Here is a 20,960-nt window from a genome sequence, read left to right as displayed (position 1 = left end):
AATAATGTTAACAATAAAGCGGAAGCACAGCTAAAGCTATGTAAGCTTTAGATAAGCCTTAGAAACAGAATGAAAAAGTAAAAGTCCACGATAACGTGCATGTTAAAGTAAGTGCTAAAATTGAATTGAAGTTGGGGAAAACTTTTCTAAAAGGTATTTAAAAAATTACAAATATGCGCATGAGTTGCAGTCACAAATTAAAGTTCATGTTAAATTAACAATGAAGTTGACAAAGTGATTCTAGGTATTTAAGGCAGAAGTCAATTAAAAATTTGTAAACATATTAATTTAAGCAATTTAAATATGAGCGCTTCATTAATTTTCTGATTCCATTTAATCGTGTATATATATAGCTCCAACTTCTGACTGCCCTGGCTTAAAGCAAACGCAATGCTAACCCACTGGCTGGCTTCAATAACTTGGATGTTAGCTAACCTAAGGTGGGGCTGTAGTTCAGTGAGTGACTGCAGCAAACGCTTGGATGTGAATGTGAGTAGTCCAAAAAAAGGATATTCATTGGATATATATTTAAATTGATATATATATATATATATGTCTGTAGAGTGGCAGCTGCTGCGCCATACCCGACGTTAATTTTGAGCCCTATCGTCAAAGTTGTGGCCACTTTCTGAACAATAGCCAAAGCAGCTTGATACCCGTAAGTAGAGGTTGCCCCAATCATATCAATATCTTTGTCTCACTCTCAAATTTGTAGTGTCTAGTGGACTGCATCTTCAATGCCAGCCACGTGCTGATTGGCAATCAGATGAATGCGGATAATGCACGTAAGATGACAGAGCAGCTAATGAGCGCTAATCCGGACTTTGTGGACATTTCTGTGACGGCTCTGCTGAACTGCTCGGCCAACAAAGAGCAGTGGGAAAAGTTTCACAAGCGCCGTTTCTTTGGCAATTACAAGTGTAGCCTATTGCCTCTCTATCTGAGAACGTGCGCCGTCGAAATCGCTTTCGTCAACTGTCCCACGAGCAGCTGGAAAGGCGGCAAGGCGTGCGAGGAGGCGCGCGAATATAAACTGAATTGCAAGTGCGATTTAAGTGGAAGAGTTTGTAGTGCAAGAACTTGAGAGTGGACTCATGTGGAATATGTCAATTATGCCTATAAACTAGTATTATATAAACAAGAAATTTGCTAAGTCTATCAATATCTTACTCAATATCTTTATCCATAGTCAGAAACTTTAATAAAGTTCAATTCTACTGGGCTGAGCTTCACATGATATCAATTTTAACCTAACTATTTTAAATATATTATAACTATTATATATAAAATTTAATTATTTCCAACAGATAATTTTTTTGTTTATAAACTTTATTACAATAAAATACAATTATGTTTGTTATAGAGTTTCTTTCTATATGATCCTTAATTGGGGATCAACTTCGAGCAGCTCTTGACACTTAGCTGAAGAACACATCGTACCAGCTGGGCTGCTCACGTTGGCTAAGCGACTCGGCTGCACCGCAGCCATTATCAGCTTCCAGTAAGGCATCTGCATCAATTGTTTGAGCTTGAGCTGCTGTTAGTTTCATACGCACAAATATATGTATAAGTTGAAATCATATAGAAATTGAACTTTGTGCCCACCCAATTGGTCCAGACTCATGCCTAGGCGTTGAGCATGCTGCATGAGCGCCGTGAGTAGCAGCTGTGTGTCTATAACGCCATCCTGCTCCACATCCTGATAGGATATTAATTGCTCCGACTCCTCGGCGGCACAGCCCAGGCTTAAATCAGTGTTAGTCTCAAGCTGTTCTCACAAAAATTCACAGTTATCTATTACTAGTTATTAGCGGATGGCTGCCCCTGCTCACCTGCTCATCTCCTGGCTCCACAATGAAGTCCTTGAAAGCAGCTCGAACATTGTTCCACAGCAGCAGGCAGCTAATTATCAACACAGCGGACTGATTCATGATAAACTGAAAAAAAAACACAAACACAGATCAATGATCGAACTGAACTCTTTGGCAACTGAACCTTGAATGAGCCATGCCAAAGATAATTAGCCAGATGCGGCTTGACATGGCTCATTAAATAGCCATGAAAGTCGATCACAACATCGAGATTATGAAATAAATATAGATATATTATATCTAATATGTATCGTATGTATTAAAAACTATTTTTTATTGATTTATTTTTAGAGTATTTATAATCATTTTTGATTACATACATAACTCTGTGCTATAAGTATTTGTAATGGGATTTTTAAATAGGGTAAAGAGGAAAATATTTATAAAAGATTTATATTAAATAAATAATATTTAATATTTAAGTATTTCAACTAGAGTAAATATATTAAATATTCAAAATAAAAATAAAAATAAAAACATTCATTATACATATTTAAAATATATAAAATATATAAAAAAAATATGTATCGAAAATATAAGTATTTAAATTTAAAAAAGCACAAAAAAATATAAATAAATATAAAAAATTATATTTTAATATAATAAAATATATAAAAAAAAATATATATATGATAGAAAAAAATATGTATAAAAATATAAGATAAAATGAAATAAAGTATTTAAAATATTTACATTTAAAATATATAAAAAAATTTAATGAACGAAAGAGGAAATATAAACAATATAGAAAAAAATTTATAAAATACAAAAATAAGTAAAATAATATTCGATTAAAAAATAATATTCCAATTAGATTAAAGTAAGCATTTTTTTTATTATTTATATTTAGCCAATAGATATTTCAAAATATTTTAAGGCTGCTCAGCTCTTGGGCAGTGGCACATGGGGCAGCGGATTGCATTGCTGGGCAAATTGCTTGGCCACAAGGCATTGCTCGTCTGACTTCCACAGCTTGGCGGGGCAATTGAGGAAGGTTTCCGCATTGACGCAGCTATATAGCATGGCAGCATAGGGCGAACAGCCCTGGGGCAATACTTTATAGCCCTCCAGGTTGGCGGACTTCAAATGACCATGAACTAAGCAAAACATTAGTCGGCAAATGAATACTAAACAAATATTACGTATACGCACTGTTTTTGCGGCATGTATCGAAGGAGCGCACGATGTGTGGCACCACCTCGCGATCACGTCGATGCACATGGTCCTGCAAATACTCGCGCACCTTGTCCATTTGCAGACGACCGTTGATCAGGGCGCCTGTCTCCCTATAAACGCACTCCGGATAGCACTGAACGGAGGCGGGACAATCGTGAGAGTGAATCTAATTTATATTATTATTTTAGCTTACCAGATGCGCAAAGGCTGGATATTTTGGATTGGCCGACTTCAGCTGATTCACGTGCTGTTGACATTTCTGTGGCACGTTGCCCAAATTGATTTCCGGCGTCCGGCAGCACGAGTTTACGTCCTGAAAAAAAAAAGAAAAAAAACATTTAGCAATCATATTCATTATTCAGGCATTCATAATGTACTTACGAAATTGTTGAAGCTCGGTGGCGCCGAACAATTGTAGGCGGCCTGGGCGGGACACAGCATCGCCAGCAGCTGCGCATGAATAAATTATTAGACGAGGGGTCCAGCATTAAAGGGTATTTACTTACCATTAACAATGCAACGGCCGCGTATATTTCAATTTTGCTCGTCTGCATTTTGCGTAACTTTTCACGGACGTGTGGCAAAAGAGTAAAATTTGTGAGCCAACCCGTCGAGGCTTTATATAGTCATTCGGATATTGTATTTTAATGAGCTTGTAATCGTCATAACGCCATGAAAAAAAAAACACATTAAAAATAAAAACAGAACGTAGGCCAACGTGGTTCAATGCGTCCATTGAAGGTGACACATCGAATAACAAAATGCTGACCAACTGATGGGTCGAGTGCGTCGACTGATATGGGAATTACTTTCACCTAGCCAAGCGGGCACAGCGCGTGACCGGCGGCTAAACTGTAGTTTAGGGGAAATACCAGCAGCCAAATGGCAGCTAATACTCACTAAATACTCTGATTTAGATTGAATCATTTTCAAGGGTTTCACGAAATTTTCTGGTGTCTTTAAGTGGGGCTAAATGAAGTCAGCTTTTTGTAAATAAAATTGTTTTTGCTGAGGGAAATGCCATAAATGAATGTTGGCTTGGAGAAATATTGGATTGAGATATTATATTCGTGCATTATATTCTGTATATTTCTGTACAGATTACAGATTCAGCTTTAGATTAGTGTGACGTCTTGTGCTCGATACTGCAGAAGGATATGAACGAACGCTTTTAATGAGAAGATAAAGGCGGCCTCGAAGGAGCAGCAGAACAAGATTACAAAAACTTTGGCACTATAATAACTCTATAATAACTGATAATGATTATATAAGATATTCATGAATAAAACAGAAAAACTTCTAAGAAAAAACCACTAAAATCGAACTACTCCTTAAACAAACCGCATACTTATGCAACTCCTTAAAATGCCTCGGCCTCAAGTGCGTTTCATTTATGCCAAAACTGTTAGATTTATAATTTAGAAGTTTTTTTTTATAAATTTACTCAAGTTTTCATTTTGAAATATTTGACTAATACTGAAAAGTTATTTCATGACAGATTTCAGTTTATTATTGTAAAATATTTTTGTGTTTTATTTGATATATATATCTAGTATTTTATATTTCCCAAATAATAAGCATTGTTTCTAAATTTTTTTGAACAACTCAATTTCGTTTATCAGTGCAGCGGCAGCCTTCAGAAAAAGTTAGTTCATGCATGGTTGAGCAGCACGCATAATAATATTCATCTTCTTCTTCTTCTCCTTGCCATTGTTGTTGTTGTCGCTGCTGCTGTGAAGCCACCCGCTTGTCTGCTGGCTCAGTTAGCCCATTGTTCAGCTATAACTTTGTCAGCAGCATCATGGTCTGCGTATTCATCTAACTTTGGTTTTACTGTCACATGCTCGACATTCGGCTTAACCGCTAAGACGAGAGCTGATGACATTTTATCGACTTAAAGACTTCAAATATTTGAAGTTGCGGTTGCTTTTAAGATTTAGTGCTTGAGCTTTAAATATGTGTAAAGTTATGTTGAGCATACGACATGTTGTACGCGTCAGACTTAGCTAGCTAAGCTGATTAAAATATACTTACTCAAAAAGAAAATTGATTGCCTAAAAGTAAAAACTTGAAGCAGTTGAGTTGGGTTGAACTGAAATTACGTATACGTCATGTGGCATGAGATGGACTGAGCCGGCTGAGCTGTTGATGCTTGCAGAAGTCTACAAAAAGTTTAGCACTTTATTAGCTTTAATTCTAGGGTATTTAGCTGTCTATCATTAGCTTATCACAATTTATAACAATAGCGATTTACGTTCTTGGACGCTTTGCCAAGAAATTTCTCTTAACTCTTTGGCTCAATGCGAAAAAAAAAACAGTTAACTTTGATAGTTCTGTCAGCTGATGCTGCTGCTGCTGCTGTGTTAAATTGAAAAACTTTTGTCTGTCTTAGCGAATCAATCTAGGATTCTATGTGAAATCTCTTTAGACGCATCGCTCCCACACACTTGAAAATCACTTTTATGGCTTGTTTAGCAGAGCTAAAATGCTTGGCATTTAATTCAATTGACATGTCCTTCGACTGTGGCAGTGCTTTAATATGCATAAGGATGTGCGCATACAAGGCACGCAGGACATTTACGGCGAACATGTCTTTGCTCTTGGCAATGAATTTTTCAAATGGAATTTAAATGCTCTCCACTGGCAGTTGACATTAGCATTTTTATTTTCTGTGTAGAAGGTTTCGCCTCACGTTGTTGTTGTTGTTGAGCTGTTAAGGACGCTTGGCGAATGTGTCAGACACATTCAGCCCTCAGCTGTTTTTTGGGGGAGGCCAAAAAAATGTTTTGTCATTGTGTTATTATCAGTAGGCTCCATGTTGGCTTTTTATTTAAATACCTAAGTGCGTGTGTGTGGGTGAGTGTGTGTTTTGGGTTAGCTTTGTTTGGCACTGATTCTTTTTTTCCATTTGTTTTGCTTCGTTTTCAATTTGAGTTGGCTTTCCGGCAATTCGGCGCACCTGGCGCATATTGTGATTTTTAATAAATGTCGACACGCGTCGCACTCGAGTTTAATTTGATTAGAGCTCGACGCTACTTCAAAGAACGATATGGCTGCTGCCACTCAAAAACTAATATCCTTTTTGCCAGCCTGCATATGTGCTTTACCTAAGTAAACAGTGTCCTTGTCAGGGCAGCAAAATGCTGTACAAACAGTGCCTCTAATAAATATTTACATAAATCAAATGAGCGGCTTAGCAGTAGACAAAAAAGAAATTGCATTTCCTTTCAAAATATTATACAAAATTTACTACGCACACACACACATCTACACACACACACACGCACACCTGTTGCTTGGCAGCCGAAGCAGCCATCGTTCTGTTGCTCTGGTGGAACGCAGCTTTTGCGCAGAGCTTTTCTTGTGGAACGCAATTGTTTCGCGCCATTTTGCCGAGCCCTTAAAGTGGTAAGAACTTGCAGCTTGTTAAGATGCGAAGCATTCAGTTATCAGCGGCTTCTCGACGAGTGCGGTGCGTATAGCGAGCGCTAGTGTCTAGTCTAGGGCGGTCATAAAAACCTAAAAAAAATCTCAAAAATACGAAATAAATAAAAAATAGAAGAAAAAAAATAAAAATATGTATTAAGTTTCTATAAAAATATTTAATTTATTATTTAAATGAATACAAAAAATATATATTTATTAATATAAATATATACAAATGATCTGCCGCCGCAAGCAAATGTCATGGAAATTAATCCAGCATACAAATGCGTAAATCAGAACAACAACTGATGTGTGTGTGCGTGTGTGAATATAATAACCAAGACAACCACAGCAAACAAGAAATAAACGCTTAAGCATAATCATTTCGCAGCTTAGCACGCGTTAAGTACATTTAAGCCAGCGCAAAAGGACAAAAGGATAAGCAGAACGTTTGCTCAAGCTGCGGTCAGATGGAAAATCTAGCGTTAGCTGAGCCCAATACACGAAAGGTATGTGAACTGGGTGTGTGTTTGCCCTGGTGTGTAGCAACAATCAGTTGCTGTTTGCAGCTTTAATTAAAATGCCAAACGAAAAACCAATAGACGCCCTAACAACGCACAACAATGCGCAGCTTTATAAAAGGCTTGCCAATTGGCCAATTGGCTGTTGTGTGTGCGTGTGTGTGCACAACAAATGCAATATCGATTGCCCCGCCCCCTCAGCAAAAAAAAAAAAAACTCTATTACATATAGATATCGATAGCCCTGGCAACAGACATATTTGTTGAACGGACAATGGCTGGCAATTGAGAAAACTTGTTGCCTACTTTTAGGCTTCGCACAAAAATTTGATTTCCTTTACGAACTTCCGTTCGACAACCCCATAACAAAGGCCGTAAATCTGTTGGCAAATCTCTGGCAGAAACGAAACTTGCAATGCATTAAGCCAAATTTTTATTGACCCAATAAATAACAGATTTCGCAGCACACATGAACACACGCTCCGGCACAGGCCGCCCCCTCCTCAAAACACACTCAGGTTTTCTGTTTGTCTTATTTAGCTTTTGTTGTGCAAGTTTTTATGGATTTATGCGAGCCAGCAACCGAATATAAATCCCCAGCTTGTTAGCAACATCGCCAGCAAAACCACAGCCACATCCACTCAATCTCTCACGTAGCTGCAGCGCGTGCTGTTCCGGGCTGTGCTGCTGCACGTGCCCCAAAAAAACAAAGCAAAAAAAGAACTAAAAGCTGAACGGAAAACCGTTAATGGCGAGACAATAAAAGGCAACACTTGTTGGCAATGGCCACTGATCCTGCTACAAATGGCAGACCATCAAGTATTTGGCTAACAGCCAGGTGTGGGCGTGGCCCACTACAGCCAAGCGGCAGTGTGCAAATTATGAAGGGCGTCTAGACAAGACTCACTTGTCGCTTTCTTAGCTTAACTTGCCCCACATCTATGAACTCTCCACCGTTCTCAATCTCTGTGTGGCATGCGTAAGCCTATGTTTAAACCTTTGCCCAATCTTTTGACGGGGCAAGAACAACGTTTGCGCTTTTCATGTTGCCCATCATCAAATTTCATTGCCGCCTGTGGATGCATAAAAGTCGGGTGGAAGAGCACGAAAGAAAAAATAAAACACTTGCCACAAAAATTTTATACCCCTGCCGATCTATGTACACATACGCACACACACACATATTACATTGTAGACATTAATGTACCGCTGAGATTGTGCCTGAGGGAGTCATATTGCAAGGCGAATACTCACTTTTAAGGGTTTGTAAACTGACAGAGTATAAAAATCGTAATATGTAAATGAAACTTGGTTAGCATTTGTGGTAACCGGATTCAATAGAAAATATAAGAAAATCAATGAAAATTAGAATATTTCAAAACTATGATTATGATTGCTTAAGCACAATATGAGCTTTAAAAATTAAAATTAAATTAATTGCAATCGAGAAATATTTTCATTGCAAAAAAAATAAAAAATAAAATACACATGAAGAGCTCTCGGCAAATAATACTAAAGGCAATAAAAATAATCGATAAATTTTAAGCATTAGCTCAGAAAATTGATCGATTAATTACAGTCGATAACTATTGAAGCACAAGAAATAAGCTTTTATTATAAATATTGCGAACCGTGAAAACTGTGGGCAGAACTTTCAGGAAATGTTACTTAAAGCAATAAAAAAATATTGATTTTAACGATCAATTCATTATCGATAGTCAAGACAAATGGTATATATATGTTGTTTAAATGTACTACAGACAAAAATTGATCTATAGGCTTGCTTCTGTCTGTTTTGCAGTACATTCAGGTATTCTTTTGTAGCTAACTCACATCTTTTTCAAATTTTTAAAATATATTTATTTGTCCAATCTAGTCAAAGCAAAGTAGATTCTGTTTATGATGCATTTGTGGACAAGTACAGCTTTATAATTTCATTGTCAACGTTTCTAAAATGAAAATGTCATAAGAAATAAGTTTTATATCGTATGCTAGTATTTGGTTTAAAACAATTTGCCAAGGGCGCACGCGTCGTATGCGTAATATATGCTTATAAATTTTTAAATGCGCCGTTGTTTCATTGTTTCGTTTCCATACTGCTCGCTTAGTGTGTGTGTGTGTGCATATAAAATTTAATGAGCTACAATAATGAGCGCTGAAACGGAGCAACAGAAGCTAAATATAGCAATCAAGCTGCGCTGTCCTTTTGTTGCCCATGCGCATCCTGACATTTTGTGTGCTGTGTGCTGATGCTTTATTGTCTTTCGCCGTTTCGCTGATAATGAAAATGTCTTCAATTCAACCGCGGCCTGTCTACGTATGTCACAGCCAGGCCGACAGCTGGAGAGCTGGCTCCAAACGCAGCCATTTAGTGCTGCCAAACAATTGCGCCACTGTGCGAGAGTGAGTTGGTCTCTTGTATGATTATCATTATATTTTCAATTCTATATATCGGAATGCTCGACAATTACGAGACGCAGCGAGGAGCGTAAACATTTATAAGCATTAGAGCAGCAGCCGGAAATTGCTGACACTCGCCCAGAGCGGCTGGAGGAGGACTGCGGCATGAGCAATTCGCATTCCTAACGCTGCGGTACTCATTCAGCCGCAGCAATTCGATCCACACACTCACTAAACGTCTATGTGTGTGGGTTTGTGCGTTTGTTGTCGCCTTTGGCAAATCCATTGTGTGCAATCGCACGAGATTAGATACAATCTTCTATAATAGCATACGCGCTGGCAGGACTCTAAGAAAGGGGACTGGGAGCCACGAGGCAGGGGCAGCTGGGCAAGGATGCGACAGCAAATAAGCGAACGTTATACATTACCACCGCCCCTCAGATGCCCTTTAGCGTATATCCATTGGCTCTGCTTCTATTTATGTGTGCGAGTGTGTGTGAATGTGTGTTTGCATTTTATTTGCCCAACTACGTACATATGTGTCCTTTTGATACCCTGCAGATAATAAAGTTTTGTGAAGAGTTTTTCTAAATTTAGGGTGGGTACTAAACAGTTAGTCAAAAATTTGATTTCGACCAATTTTAGATTTTTGTATGCTAAAAATACTATAAACTGGTTTGTTTTCTATCTTTCTTATCGTTTATCATATTTGGAAATATCGATTATCGAATATCGTATATTGTATTTAGTAAATCTTATATATGTGAGAATATCGAATGAATATCGTATATCGTATAGGTTCATATTGAATATCGTACATTGCTTGAAATTATATAAAATCAAATATTTTCTATCGTATATCGTATTATTGACTTATATTAAATTTAAAATATGTATTATCTAAATATAGTACAAATAAATCGTATTTTAATTGTATTTGAGTATCGTATATCGTAAATTATTTTCTTTCTTAAGTTATTTTATAATTGAGTAGTTTTTTTCAATTAAAATAAAAATGTTTTGTATTATTTAGAAATTAAAGGATATTTTGTAGTCTATCATTAATTTTGAATACTTTCATAGTTCTTTTACTTTCCTTTCTGTTTTTGCTAGCCAGCAGCAGTTTTCGTAATGTGCTTTTTATATTTGCGTTGATTTGGCCAAGCTGAAAATATTTTATGATGCCAGCCGGACATTCATCAAGTTGTGAACGCCGTAAATGAGATTGTCACATGAACACATTTCATTTCTCTCTCTAAATATGTGTATGTGTGTGTGTGTGTGTGTGTGTGTGTGTGTGAATGTCTTTGGTGGCCTGTCAAAATGAATTTGCATTTGGGCCCAATGAATTGTGTGCCGCATCTTGTTGTGGCTAATTGAAATCAAATATGCAATTAGCAATCAAATTTCCATTTTAATTTTTCTATATTTTCTATTTCTTTTCCTTTGTCTTTTGGTTCTTTTTTTTTTGTGTTTCAGATATTATTTATGAGGCAATTAGATGCTCGGGTCTCGTTGCTAAGAAAAATTGAAAAATTGAAAAATTGTTGCCTTAAAACTGTGGCAAGCCGCAATTGCTAACAGCTAACGTGGCTAATGAAAGCTGGGCTAAAAGCAAGCAAGCCTCGGGCATGTGCAGAAATAATCTAGTCGACGGCGGTGGCTTTACATGGCGCTAATTTACGAGCTAGGCGGCATTAGCAATAGCAACAACAATAACAACAACAGCAAAGAAAATTACAGCGAAAAGGCGTTGAACAAAGGAAAGGAAATTATGAGTGCACAGTGAGTCAGAAAAGTAGAGCACCCACATACAGATAGTTGGACATGTGTATGTGTGTGTGTGTGTGCGAAACAGCCGACAGGCAACGAATGCTATGTGAAACATTAAAAGTTAATGTTTACTATAATGAAAACTATATATACATATGTACAGAGTGCACTCGTTAAAATGAATTTGAGCTGCACATTTAAAACTTTTTTTTTGTAGTTTTTGAAAAATATTAATAAATCTCATAATACACAAGAAATAAAATTTTAATAAGTTCAGGAATATATATATAGGAATTTATATTTCCGATCATATAAATATGGTTGTATGCCTGCTTGTCTAAAATCCCCTTCTATATTCTCATTACTCTCACCTGTCAGCCTAATGAGTGACACTCACTTTGCGAGTGACTCCTAGCAAAAATTGCCCGAAAATTGCTCTTGAGCTGCGCTTTGAGTGACCTTTTGTCAGCTATAAAAGGGAGATCCAGCTGCAGAGGTCAGTCAGAGATCAGTAGCGTGTACGGCCTGTTGATGGATCAATAAGATCATGTTGAAAACTTTTTGTTTCTTTTGCTAATACTTATTATTCAAATATTCATATATTCATATATATCATAATTTTGCTTTGAATAATGTCATAATAAATTAGGCTAAAATATTTAAGCGAAATCTCTTAGTCAAACACTGTCGATTTAACTTTCATAAATATTTTTTTCTTTCTATAAATATATTTTGTAGATTTGATTTATATAAAAATAAAAATATGCCATCGATGGCACAGACAAATATTTTTAAATTATGGATGTATATAAATATATAATTTTATATATATATTTGTGTAATATGTGTTATATATATATATACATAAAGAATGAATTTATTTTATATTTTTTTTGCATTTTCTTTTTATTATTTGTGAGCTGAATATTTGCTGAAATATTCATAGCTTGAACTTTTCCATTTCAATTTGCATAATTTTTGCTCTTTGCTTTTTGCCTTTGCCTAATACATAAATAATTGTTAGCTATTTACCGTTAACTGTGTTTATTTATGCCACCCGCACCTACATTAAGAATCACTATTAAATGCGAAACCCTTTTATGGTCTCAACAGCAGCACAAAAACCACTTCCGCCCTCATACGCCACCCGTTCGCATACTACACGCGCGCACTGTGCTGCACGCTTGGTTGGGCACAGCTTCTACATATTTATTATCTGTTTATATTTGTCCATGTGCGTGTGTGTCTGGGTGTGTGTGTGCGCTTTTTTTATGCCATGCATTAATGTAACGATGCATCATTTATGCCATTTATTATCAGCATATAAATGCAAGATTTGGGTCCTGCTGACTTGAAGGTTGTAGCACGTGCCCGCTGGCCAGGCCCTTTGCTAACTGTCTAGCCCTTAATTTCTGCCTACCTTTTTGTTTATATCCTTTATTTGTTGTTGCCCTAACCCACTATCAGTTAGTCAGTCGTTGATGGCCAAGTTTTGTGTTAGCTAATGAATTTTTATAGCTTCCTGCCACGCTTGCGCGCCTCGCCTCGCCTCGATATTAAAAAATCAGGCAACCAAATGTGTCTAGGCCAAGTTAAAACCGCAGGGCATTACATGCAATTTTCCTCATTGATTGTATGCCGCTTTAAACTGTTGCCCCTTTGGGATGGTGAACATTGCGCTGAATTCTTTGTTGGCCAGTGCAATTAACCCACACACACGTAGTCTCACACATACACATAGAAAGTTTAGTAGCCGGAAGCTGCGGTTGTTAGGACTAGGTCCTTGTTGCCGTGTAGAAAACTCGACACACACCCACACAGATTGAATTGTGTTTTCTTAGCCATTTTGTGGCTTGTCCTGCTCTGGGTTAGCTTAAAGCTATTTCGTGGCATAATTTACATGTTTAAAGTGCGGTGCAACGTCGGAACACTTTTAGGATTTATTGCCAGCGTATTTTATTTGACATGCGTCAGCATTTTATGTACTTAAGAAACACGCAAGCAAAGATAAGCATGTAAGGTGTAGAGTATAGAGTGTACGTCCTTAGAGCGGGGTAAGCTTCAGTGTAACTTAAAAAATTGTGGAGCTATCACAAAAAAGGACTGTTCTTCGTATGTGTATGCTTTCTAAGAACTTGCATACTAAATTTAAATGTGAAAGCTCTTAAAGTTTTCGAGTTATGCTTAAAAACAGAAAGCTAAAAATTGTATTTTAATGATATTAAGGGCGGTCCTGGACCTATGCTTAAAGATTTATATTTAAAATATATTTTGATTAATATTATATTAAGAACTATGGTATATAAAAGAACTATGGTAAAAGAGTCTGGTCTGGAAAGTTGCTTAGTTAAAGGTAATAGAAGTGAAAGAAGACAGATTATAAAAAGAATGAATAAATATAATTTTTTAATAATTTAAAAATTCCTCAGAGCGTTCTCGAGTCGTAGTAATTTACAGTCAGCTTCTCATTCTGATTAAGATGCTGTCTCTCTCTGTCAGTTTGATTAGCTTTTAATGGCTTGTGATTCAATCAAGCAATTTTGTTCTCATCTCAACCCTTTTTCATTTGAATGTAACTAAGGTAACATCACAGTAAATGCCGGACATGCCAGGGTTAAGCCAAGTCTGAGAGGCGCCCACTGTCGCAGCGGGCTCGAGAGCTGCAGCAATGAGCAACGACAACAACGACGAGAGCAACACAAACGCCAACACCAACACCAACATCAACACTCATGACAGCAACAACAACAGCCACAACAATAACAGCAGCAGCGTTTGGTCAGCCGACAATCTGGATGCGATCAATCAAAGCGTCGAGCTGAATTGCCTGCTGCAGCAGCAAATCGAGACATCGACCTATGGCAATGCGAGCGACCATTGCCTCACTCAATTCGACTCGATACTCTGCTGGCCACGCACAGCACGGGGCACTTTGGCCGTGCTCCAGTGCATGGACGAGTTGCAGGGCATACACTATGATAGCAGCAGTGAGTATAGAGCAAACATACATAACATGTGACGAGTACAGTGAAATCTGCTATTATTGAACAGCAAATGAGCTGATAGAAAAGATAGAACACGTTTGCGTGCTTCTCTCTGCGCAATATTTATATTGATATTTTTTTTATCTAATGCGGGACATTTCTATAGATGTACTAAACGTACTCAAAATGTACTAAATTTTTTAAGTGTATTAAAATACTTAATATATTAGATTTATTTACTGCACTAAACTTACTAAATTTTCTATTAATTGTATTCGTTTTACTTGATTTACTATATGTACTAAAATGCATTAAATGTACTAAAATGTACCAAAAAATTTACAAAAAAGTACTAAAATGTAACTGATACAAAAATTGATTAAAAATCTAATTGAGCTATTTGCTTAATTGGGCTGTCCATTAATATAGATTTCACTGTACAAATTATTCTACAATATCTAAAAATATATACCAAATATACTCAATATACTATATGAACTAAACTATTGGTCATTGATGCTCCAAGCGTAATCAAATGTACTAAATGTATTAAATCTCATAGATGCACAAAGTGCGCTCCATTCATCAACTGTACTAAATGTTCTAAACATAATCAAAGCTCTATGTAAACGTTATAAGAAACGTCGTCCGTCAGTGGAGTTTCTACTGTACACACCATTTACTCATATTGCTATTACCTTTGGCCTATGCAACTGTCCGTACTCCACAGAGAATGCAACGCGTTTTTGCCACTTAAATGGCAGCTGGGCGCAGTACACAAACTACGATGCATGCGCCCATTTGCCGGCGGAGACGGAGACGGTGCCGGAGTTCGAGACAATTGTGGAGCTGCCCACCATCATTTATTATATTGGCTATGCATTAAGCCTGGTCTCGCTTACCCTGGCGCTCATTGTATTCGCCTACTACAAGTGAGTGTCTAGCTGCTATCTACCACATAGCTATGTCTGCTTTACGCCTCTCTTCCTCCACCTGCTCACATAGGGAGCTGCGTTGCCTACGCAACACCATCCACGCCAATTTGTTCTTCACGTACATCATGTCGGCTTTGTTCTGGATACTCCTGCTGTCCGTGCAGGTGAGCCCCGTGCCCCCACAGAGCCTGGGCAGCGCCCATTGCCCATTGCTCATTTCACATTTTCCTTTTACCTTTTGCCTGTATCTGTTCTGCCTTCAGATCTCGGTGCGCAGCGGCCTGAGCAGCTGCATCGCCCTGGTCACGCTTTTTCATTTCTTTACGCTGACCAATTTCTTTTGGATGCTGGTCGAGGGTCTCTATCTGTACATGCTGGTGGTCAAGACCTTTTCCGGCGATAATATACGCTTCAATATTTACGCGTCCATTGGCTGGGGTAAGTCTCGTTGTCTAATTATGTTGTCATCTACACATTTCTAATACTATCCTGCTGCTTTTTTGGGTAGGCGGTCCAGCGTTGTTCGTGGTCACCTGGGCGGTGGCTAAGGGTCTGACAGTGAACTACAACAATATGGAGAAGGTAAGTGAAGGCTGCATTTGGTTGGGATTGGGGAGCTCATTAAAGTTTTATTCGCGCCCAGTATGACATCAACTGTCCCTGGATGGAGGAGACGAATGTTGACTGGATATTTCAGGGTCCCGTCTGTGCGGTGCTCATCATCAATTTAACATTTCTGTTGCGAATCATGTTTGTAAGTTCTTTGATATGCCCGACATAGTGCCAGTCCTCAGTCAGCGTTTCCCTCACCAGGTGCTCATTACAAAGCTACGCTCGGCGAATACCGTTGAGACGCGTCAGTATCGCAAGGCGGCCAAGGCACTGCTGGTGCTTATACCGCTATTTGGCATCACCTACCTGGTGGTGCTGGCAGGACCCTCCGAGTCGGGCCTAATGGGTCACATGTTTGCCGTGCTGCGCGCCGTGCTGCTCAGCACCCAGGCAAGTTTTCGGCTTTGTTTTTGTTTGTTGTGCCAGCAAATATTTACGCTTACGCTTGACAGGGCTTTTGGGTGTCGCTCTTCTACTGCTTCCTCAACTCGGAGGTGCGCAATGCGCTGCGACATCATGTTTCCACCTGGCGCGATACGCGCAACATTCAACGCAACCAGAACCGAAGGTGGGCGCCACTTTCAAATAGTTATTCACACTTAACACTATCTCACTCCAATGCTCTCTCCCCCGCTCTCCCTCCCCCTCTCTGCCTGTCTCTTTCTTTTTAAAAACTGCTTTCGAATATCCTGCCAGGTATACAACAAAAAGTTTCTCCAAGAGCGGCGGCGGCGGCTCGCCGCGCGCTGAGAGCATGCGGTAAGGCAAAACTGTCTAAAAGACTTTTTTCGGGGGTTTTAATTACACGCACTTGCTCCGTTTAATGAGTGTCTGCTAGGAGCGTAATGAGCGGGCAGGTGGCACAATCAGATTATGTTACGCTTGAACTAGTTCATTTTACTATTTATTATTATTATGGAAAGTTTAAGTTTAAGGCAAATCTATGCTAAGTTTCTTAGAATAAATTTGGCATGTTAATTGTAAAAGCTAAAAGGAAACTTTGTAATGAGTGAGCAGGCCACAGAGGCAGATTATGTTACGCTCGAGCTAGTTCTTTTTGCCTTTTATGATTATATAATGTTTGGCTTTAGGGCTTATGTTCAATGAAATCTTATCTGCTTTTTAATTTGGGATTTTTAGCCTTCAAACACCTTTACGTGGTTCGGCTTATTAAAAACTAGTCATTCTCTTTGACAAATTTTAAAAATATTTTTATATACTTAGCCTCCGTTTTGTATAAAGCATGTTAATATATTAAAAATTAGTTATCAAATATCAAAGCTTAAGGAACAGCTCTCAAGTTCATCTGGTACTTAAATTTTGCACCTAATTTGGGTGTAAAGTTTCAGCCTTAACATTTTGAATATTATTAAAAAAAATATATATTTTTATATAAATATAAAATAGAAATAAATTTGGGAATTTTACAAAAATATATAAAAACGAAGCAGAATAATAGAAACAATATTAAGAGTATATGGTAGTGTAAGGAATATATATAAGTAAAAATATATGTTATATATAATAAATAGGTATATTATAATAATACTATTTTTATATATTTTTTTTAAATTTTCCACACTCAATTTATTTTTTTTTGTGTATTAATTTTTAGTTTTACATACAAAATATTATTTAAAATATAGCTTTAATATTATTTAAGCTTTATATACTATAAATATATATTAAAAATAAACTTCAAGAGACTTGTAGCCGCACCTACCAAACTTTTGTATATGCAAAACTTAAGCAAAGTTTTTGCTCTACATATTTTAATTTCTAAGTATTTTTTATAGACCTTAAAAGCCAGAAATACATATTTAAGTTAGCGCTTACTCCACTCTCTTCTATATATTATACCCAGTAACTCCCATATAGTATCCCTTCCCCTATTTAATAGCTGATTTGTATTAAGTTGTCTATTTATAATCAGCCCATTGACCTCGTACTATGGCCGTGGCAAGCGTGAATCGTGCGTATCGTCGGCGACAACCACCACGCTGGTGGGTCAGCATGCACCGCTGACGCTGCACCGGGGCTCGAACAATGCATTGCATATGCTGCCCACGAATAATGCAGCAACGGGCAGTACGCTCAGCGTCATGCCGCGTGCAATCAGTCCCCTAATGAAGGTAAGCAAAAAAAAAAATTGTGAATTCATTTCGGTCCTTGGAATACGCAAGGAATTTTGTTTTGATTAATCTCAGCAGGGACTCGAGGAGAATTCCGTGTAGAAGGACGAATGACTCAGGCGAAGACACACACAGACACTCGCATACAGCTTAAATGATGTCTCCTAGGATATTGATGTTGTTGTTGGCATTGATGAAACTGTAAATTATACAACTAAGTAGTCAAGATTTTAGCAAATGGCAAGCAAGTTGCAAGCATCTTAAGAGACTGAAACGAAATTATTCATTTTCAATTTTTATCCACAAACGACTCACACACTGTGGCTGAGGAGCTGAAGATTATAAGTTAACAAATTTCATTTTCACTTATGCATAGCTAAATGTAGTTTTTAATCTAACTGTTGGATGTTGTAAGTGTTATCTCCCCCCATACGATCGGAAACTATGCGAACGCTACCTTCACTAATCTATATATATATGTATAAGTCCAAACAAAGTGTTAAAAGAAAACAAACTAATAAATCAACTATTTACTTGAGTGTATACGAACGGCAACAACAACACATTTTATCCGCCTGTCAAAGTAAATGTTAAATAGAATCTGTCATTTGAATAATTGCGATGCACAGCATAAATAAATCTCAGCAATTCGTAAATATGAAATTCGTTTCTCTTTTATGTTTGCATATAAATTTTATCACCATATTCTATTTATCAACCTCTCTCACTCTCTGTCTCTCTGTTGCCCATCTTTTGGTCTGGAAAATATCATTAATTTTGATAGCTTATTGTGCTGCGAAATGTTTTCAATGAAATTTTAATTTTCTTGTTTTCATAAATTTAAAAAAAGCAGAACAGAAAAGAAGTGAAAGGAAAATTGGAGTCGGGTGCACACATCAAAGCAATTTTGTTGCGCACAGCAACAGTTGCTGAAAGGCAACAGCAGTATGGAAATTATTTTTGTTTTAATTGCATTTTTGCAATGTTTGCATCTCTGCGGGGCTGAGCATGATAAAAATTAATGTCAATTTTTCTTTTATATTTTTATCAGTTGAGCAAGCTTCAGGCTCGTCTTTATGTTAGCTATAAAAATTCGCTTTTGTTATTGCCGCCTTTATTAATTATGGATTACGTCTAGGTAAGTCCGCATTTAATGCGTTTATTGCGTCCTACTGCTGTGAGGCTCTTTAACAAGGGCCTCACTTGGCTGCCCTGACGTTTGAGTCTCTATGAATAAACCATTGCAGCAGACGCCGTAAAAATGCATTGCACTGGCACCGTCCAATTCCACTGGCTATAAATATTGCATGAGTTGAGCAGTTGAGCACAGAAAACAACTGGAAAAGAAGAGAATGCTAGGCGTGCTAATACCCTAACTAAGCCGAAATAGCTAAGCTATTTTAGACTTGATAGATATATATCTAGATTGATCAAGGGAAAAGCTTCATTTGTAATATAAGAATTTGCATATTCAATTTTGTGTCTACAGTTTTAGCAGTGAGTCAGTTTTTTGCTGTCTTAGCTTAAAATTTCTTTTCATTTAACTTAAAAGGCGCGCATATACCAGATTCTTAGAGCATAGCCTTTATAGTTGTCGAGTTCAATGGGTTCATATAGCTGGAAATAGTTGAAAGGACATGGCTTGCGCATGCTGATAAGGAATATAAAGTACACTTGTATATTTTGGGGTCAGAAATGCTGTCTGCTGCCACTTATTCATATTTTTTGTCGAGCCTGGCTATATATATATATAGATGTATTTGTGTGTGTGTGTGTATAAAGGGCAATATGAATGCAAAACATGAGATTTGCTGTAGAGGCAACCGCATGAAGTGCATAAATAATGAATATGTTTATTAATATATGTGCATAGCATGGTTTTTGATTGCCAGCTGGCACAAGCGAGCTAGCTGCAGCCGGAAGCATGCTGGCTACGTGGCGTATGAGTAATATAACAGTTAAACAGAGTGCCCAAGCTTATGGCAGTTATAACAGTCATGCGAACAGTGCATGTACTTAGGCTAATGGCAATATTTTGGCCTAACACAAAGCCAAAGTTCAAAGCACTTAAATGCCAAACAAACGGCAGCAACAGCAACAGCAATAACAACAACAGCAATAACAATAACAATTGGGCATTTACTGTGGGCGTCATTTCGTATGTGTTGCGGCAATTGCAAAGTTTTTTTATTATGTTTATGTAAATTCGTAATAAATAAAGATTTTTACAGACTCTAGAAATTAAGTCGCATATGTGGGTGGGTGGGTGTGTGTGTGTGGGTGTGGCTGCTGCTCTGGTAACGCTTTCGTCCTTGTTTGCTTGCTGTTGATGAAGTGCACAACTTTTGGCACAAGCAGCGTTAAGTGCAGCTGAGACAAGGACACTTGCCACTTGCTACCTGGCAGTGCCACCTTCCCATCACATCAAAGTGTGTGTTTGTGGCCAGGCGCTGCAGAATGATAACCACAATGCCAACTGGTAACTGCCACAAAAATGCCAACGTCAATTGTAACATTTTAATTAACCAAATTGTGCGTTCCTTCCTTCGTCCTTGCCCCACGACACAAAAAACACAAAAACTTGGCCAACATAACGAGCGCGAAATGAAAACTCAATTAAAAGTCGCTTAGACGCTCAAATTGCTGCCGCCTGTTGAGGATACAAACACACAACCACACAGATATATAGACAGAGTTTTTGGAGGCGCTTTAATTAACTGCGGACCGAAGAGCATAATTTCCCGTTGCCGCATAATCAAAAGTGAGTCGCATTACCCACTCGACCCGTTGCCAGCCAAAAATTATGTTTAAGGTCAGCCGTGTGGCCACTGAATTGACGGCCGCAAAATGTTGCCACAAAGCCAGCAACAACAGCAGCAGCAGCAGCAGTAGCGGAAGGCTAAATAATTAGCCAAAAGTTCCACAAAACACAATTTACAATATTTCATTTGCTTTTTAAAATATTTAATTTTTGCTTCAATTTAAACATTAAAAGGAATTTTACTTAAGTTAAAGTTATTGCTATGCTTTAGTTAATAATTCATTAAAGAAACTGAAAGGCTGTTAGTATATATATATATATAAATATATATATATATATATATATATATATAATTATATATATATATATA

At 37.5% G+C, this 20,960-nt stretch overlaps 4 protein-coding genes across 4 annotated transcripts; 2 read left to right on the top strand and 2 right to left on the bottom strand.

Annotated features, from left to right (window-relative positions):
• Positions 1 to 390: 390 nt before the first annotated feature.
• On the top strand, positions 391 to 1,084 carry LOC111600773. The gene is made up of 3 exons (XM_023317053.2): positions 391 to 489; positions 563 to 658; positions 716 to 1,084. Exons 1-3 carry the CDS (start codon positions 391 to 393, stop codon positions 1,082 to 1,084), a joined length of 564 nt encoding a protein of 187 aa, XP_023172821.2.
• Positions 1,085 to 1,418: 334 nt separating this feature from the next.
• LOC111600774 lies at positions 1,419 to 1,931 on the bottom strand. The gene is made up of 3 exons (XM_030225082.1): positions 1,833 to 1,931; positions 1,606 to 1,768; positions 1,419 to 1,510 (listed from the first exon to the last, which is right to left on the bottom strand). Exons 1-3 carry the CDS (start codon positions 1,929 to 1,931, stop codon positions 1,419 to 1,421), a joined length of 354 nt encoding a protein of 117 aa, XP_030080942.1.
• Positions 1,932 to 2,686: 755 nt separating this feature from the next.
• On the bottom strand, positions 2,687 to 4,539 carry LOC111600702. The gene is made up of 6 exons (XM_023316957.2): positions 4,396 to 4,539; positions 3,554 to 3,699; positions 3,429 to 3,497; positions 3,241 to 3,360; positions 3,024 to 3,180; positions 2,687 to 2,968 (listed from the first exon to the last, which is right to left on the bottom strand). Exons 2-6 carry the CDS (start codon positions 3,599 to 3,601, stop codon positions 2,754 to 2,756), a joined length of 609 nt encoding a protein of 202 aa, XP_023172725.1. The 5' UTR covers positions 3,602 to 3,699; positions 4,396 to 4,539; the 3' UTR covers positions 2,687 to 2,753.
• A 2,239-nt stretch (positions 4,540 to 6,778) lies between these two features.
• LOC111600681 (diuretic hormone receptor) lies at positions 6,779 to 18,396 on the top strand. Its single transcript, XM_023316935.2, has 12 exons — positions 6,779 to 6,982; positions 13,748 to 14,153; positions 14,881 to 15,082; positions 15,156 to 15,249; positions 15,349 to 15,523; positions 15,594 to 15,667; positions 15,729 to 15,839; positions 15,899 to 16,087; positions 16,150 to 16,265; positions 16,394 to 16,456; positions 17,631 to 17,829; positions 17,905 to 18,396. The coding sequence occupies exons 2-12, from the start codon at positions 13,835 to 13,837 to the stop codon at positions 17,929 to 17,931; spliced, it is 1,569 nt and encodes a 522-aa protein (XP_023172703.2). The 5' UTR covers positions 6,779 to 6,982; positions 13,748 to 13,834; the 3' UTR covers positions 17,932 to 18,396.
• The last annotated feature ends 2,564 nt before the right edge of the window (positions 18,397 to 20,960 follow it).

The sequence above is a fragment of the Drosophila hydei genome, unplaced genomic scaffold (genome assembly GCF_003285905.1).
Source record: "Drosophila hydei strain 15085-1641.00,03,60 unplaced genomic scaffold, DhydRS2 tig00008122-arrow-pilon, whole genome shotgun sequence".
Classification (NCBI taxonomy): domain Eukaryota; kingdom Metazoa; phylum Arthropoda; class Insecta; order Diptera; family Drosophilidae; genus Drosophila; species Drosophila hydei.
Note: the sequence above shows the minus strand (reverse complement) of the source record. Positions and strands in the feature narration are given on the sequence as shown.

Excerpts from the sequence above, each read along its gene's own strand:
- LOC111600681 (XM_023316935.2), top strand. The coding sequence starts at position 13,835 with ATGAGCAACGACAACAACGACGAGAGCAACACAAACGCCAACACCAAC. Across the intron at positions 15,083-15,155 it reads ATTGTATTCGCCTACTACAA|GGAGCTGCGTTGCCTACGCA; the intron begins GTGAGTGTCTAG and ends CTGCTCACATAG. Across the intron at positions 16,457-17,630 it reads CCGCGCGCTGAGAGCATGCG|CCCATTGACCTCGTACTATG; the intron begins GTAAGGCAAAAC and ends ATTTATAATCAG.
- LOC111600774 (XM_030225082.1), bottom strand. The coding sequence starts at position 1,931 with ATGAATCAGTCCGCTGTGTTGATAATTAGCTGCCTGCTGCTGTGGAAC. Across the intron at positions 1,769-1,832 it reads TGGAGCCAGGAGATGAGCAG|CTTGAGACTAACACTGATTT; the intron begins GTGAGCAGGGGC and ends TTGTGAGAACAG. Across the intron at positions 1,511-1,605 it reads CATGAGTCTGGACCAATTGG|ATGCCTTACTGGAAGCTGAT; the intron begins GTGGGCACAAAG and ends CAATTGATGCAG.
- LOC111600702 (XM_023316957.2), bottom strand. The coding sequence starts at position 3,601 with ATGCAGACGAGCAAAATTGAAATATACGCGGCCGTTGCATTGTTAATG. Across the intron at positions 3,181-3,240 it reads ATCCAGCCTTTGCGCATCTG|TGCTATCCGGAGTGCGTTTA; the intron begins GTAAGCTAAAAT and ends GCCTCCGTTCAG. Across the intron at positions 2,969-3,023 it reads CGATACATGCCGCAAAAACA|TTCATGGTCATTTGAAGTCC; the intron begins GTGCGTATACGT and ends TGTTTTGCTTAG.
- LOC111600773 (XM_023317053.2), top strand. The coding sequence starts at position 391 with ATGCTAACCCACTGGCTGGCTTCAATAACTTGGATGTTAGCTAACCTA. Across the intron at positions 490-562 it reads GCAAACGCTTGGATGTGAAT|AGTGGCAGCTGCTGCGCCAT; the intron begins GTGAGTAGTCCA and ends ATATGTCTGTAG. Across the intron at positions 659-715 it reads GCCAAAGCAGCTTGATACCC|TGTCTAGTGGACTGCATCTT; the intron begins GTAAGTAGAGGT and ends TCAAATTTGTAG.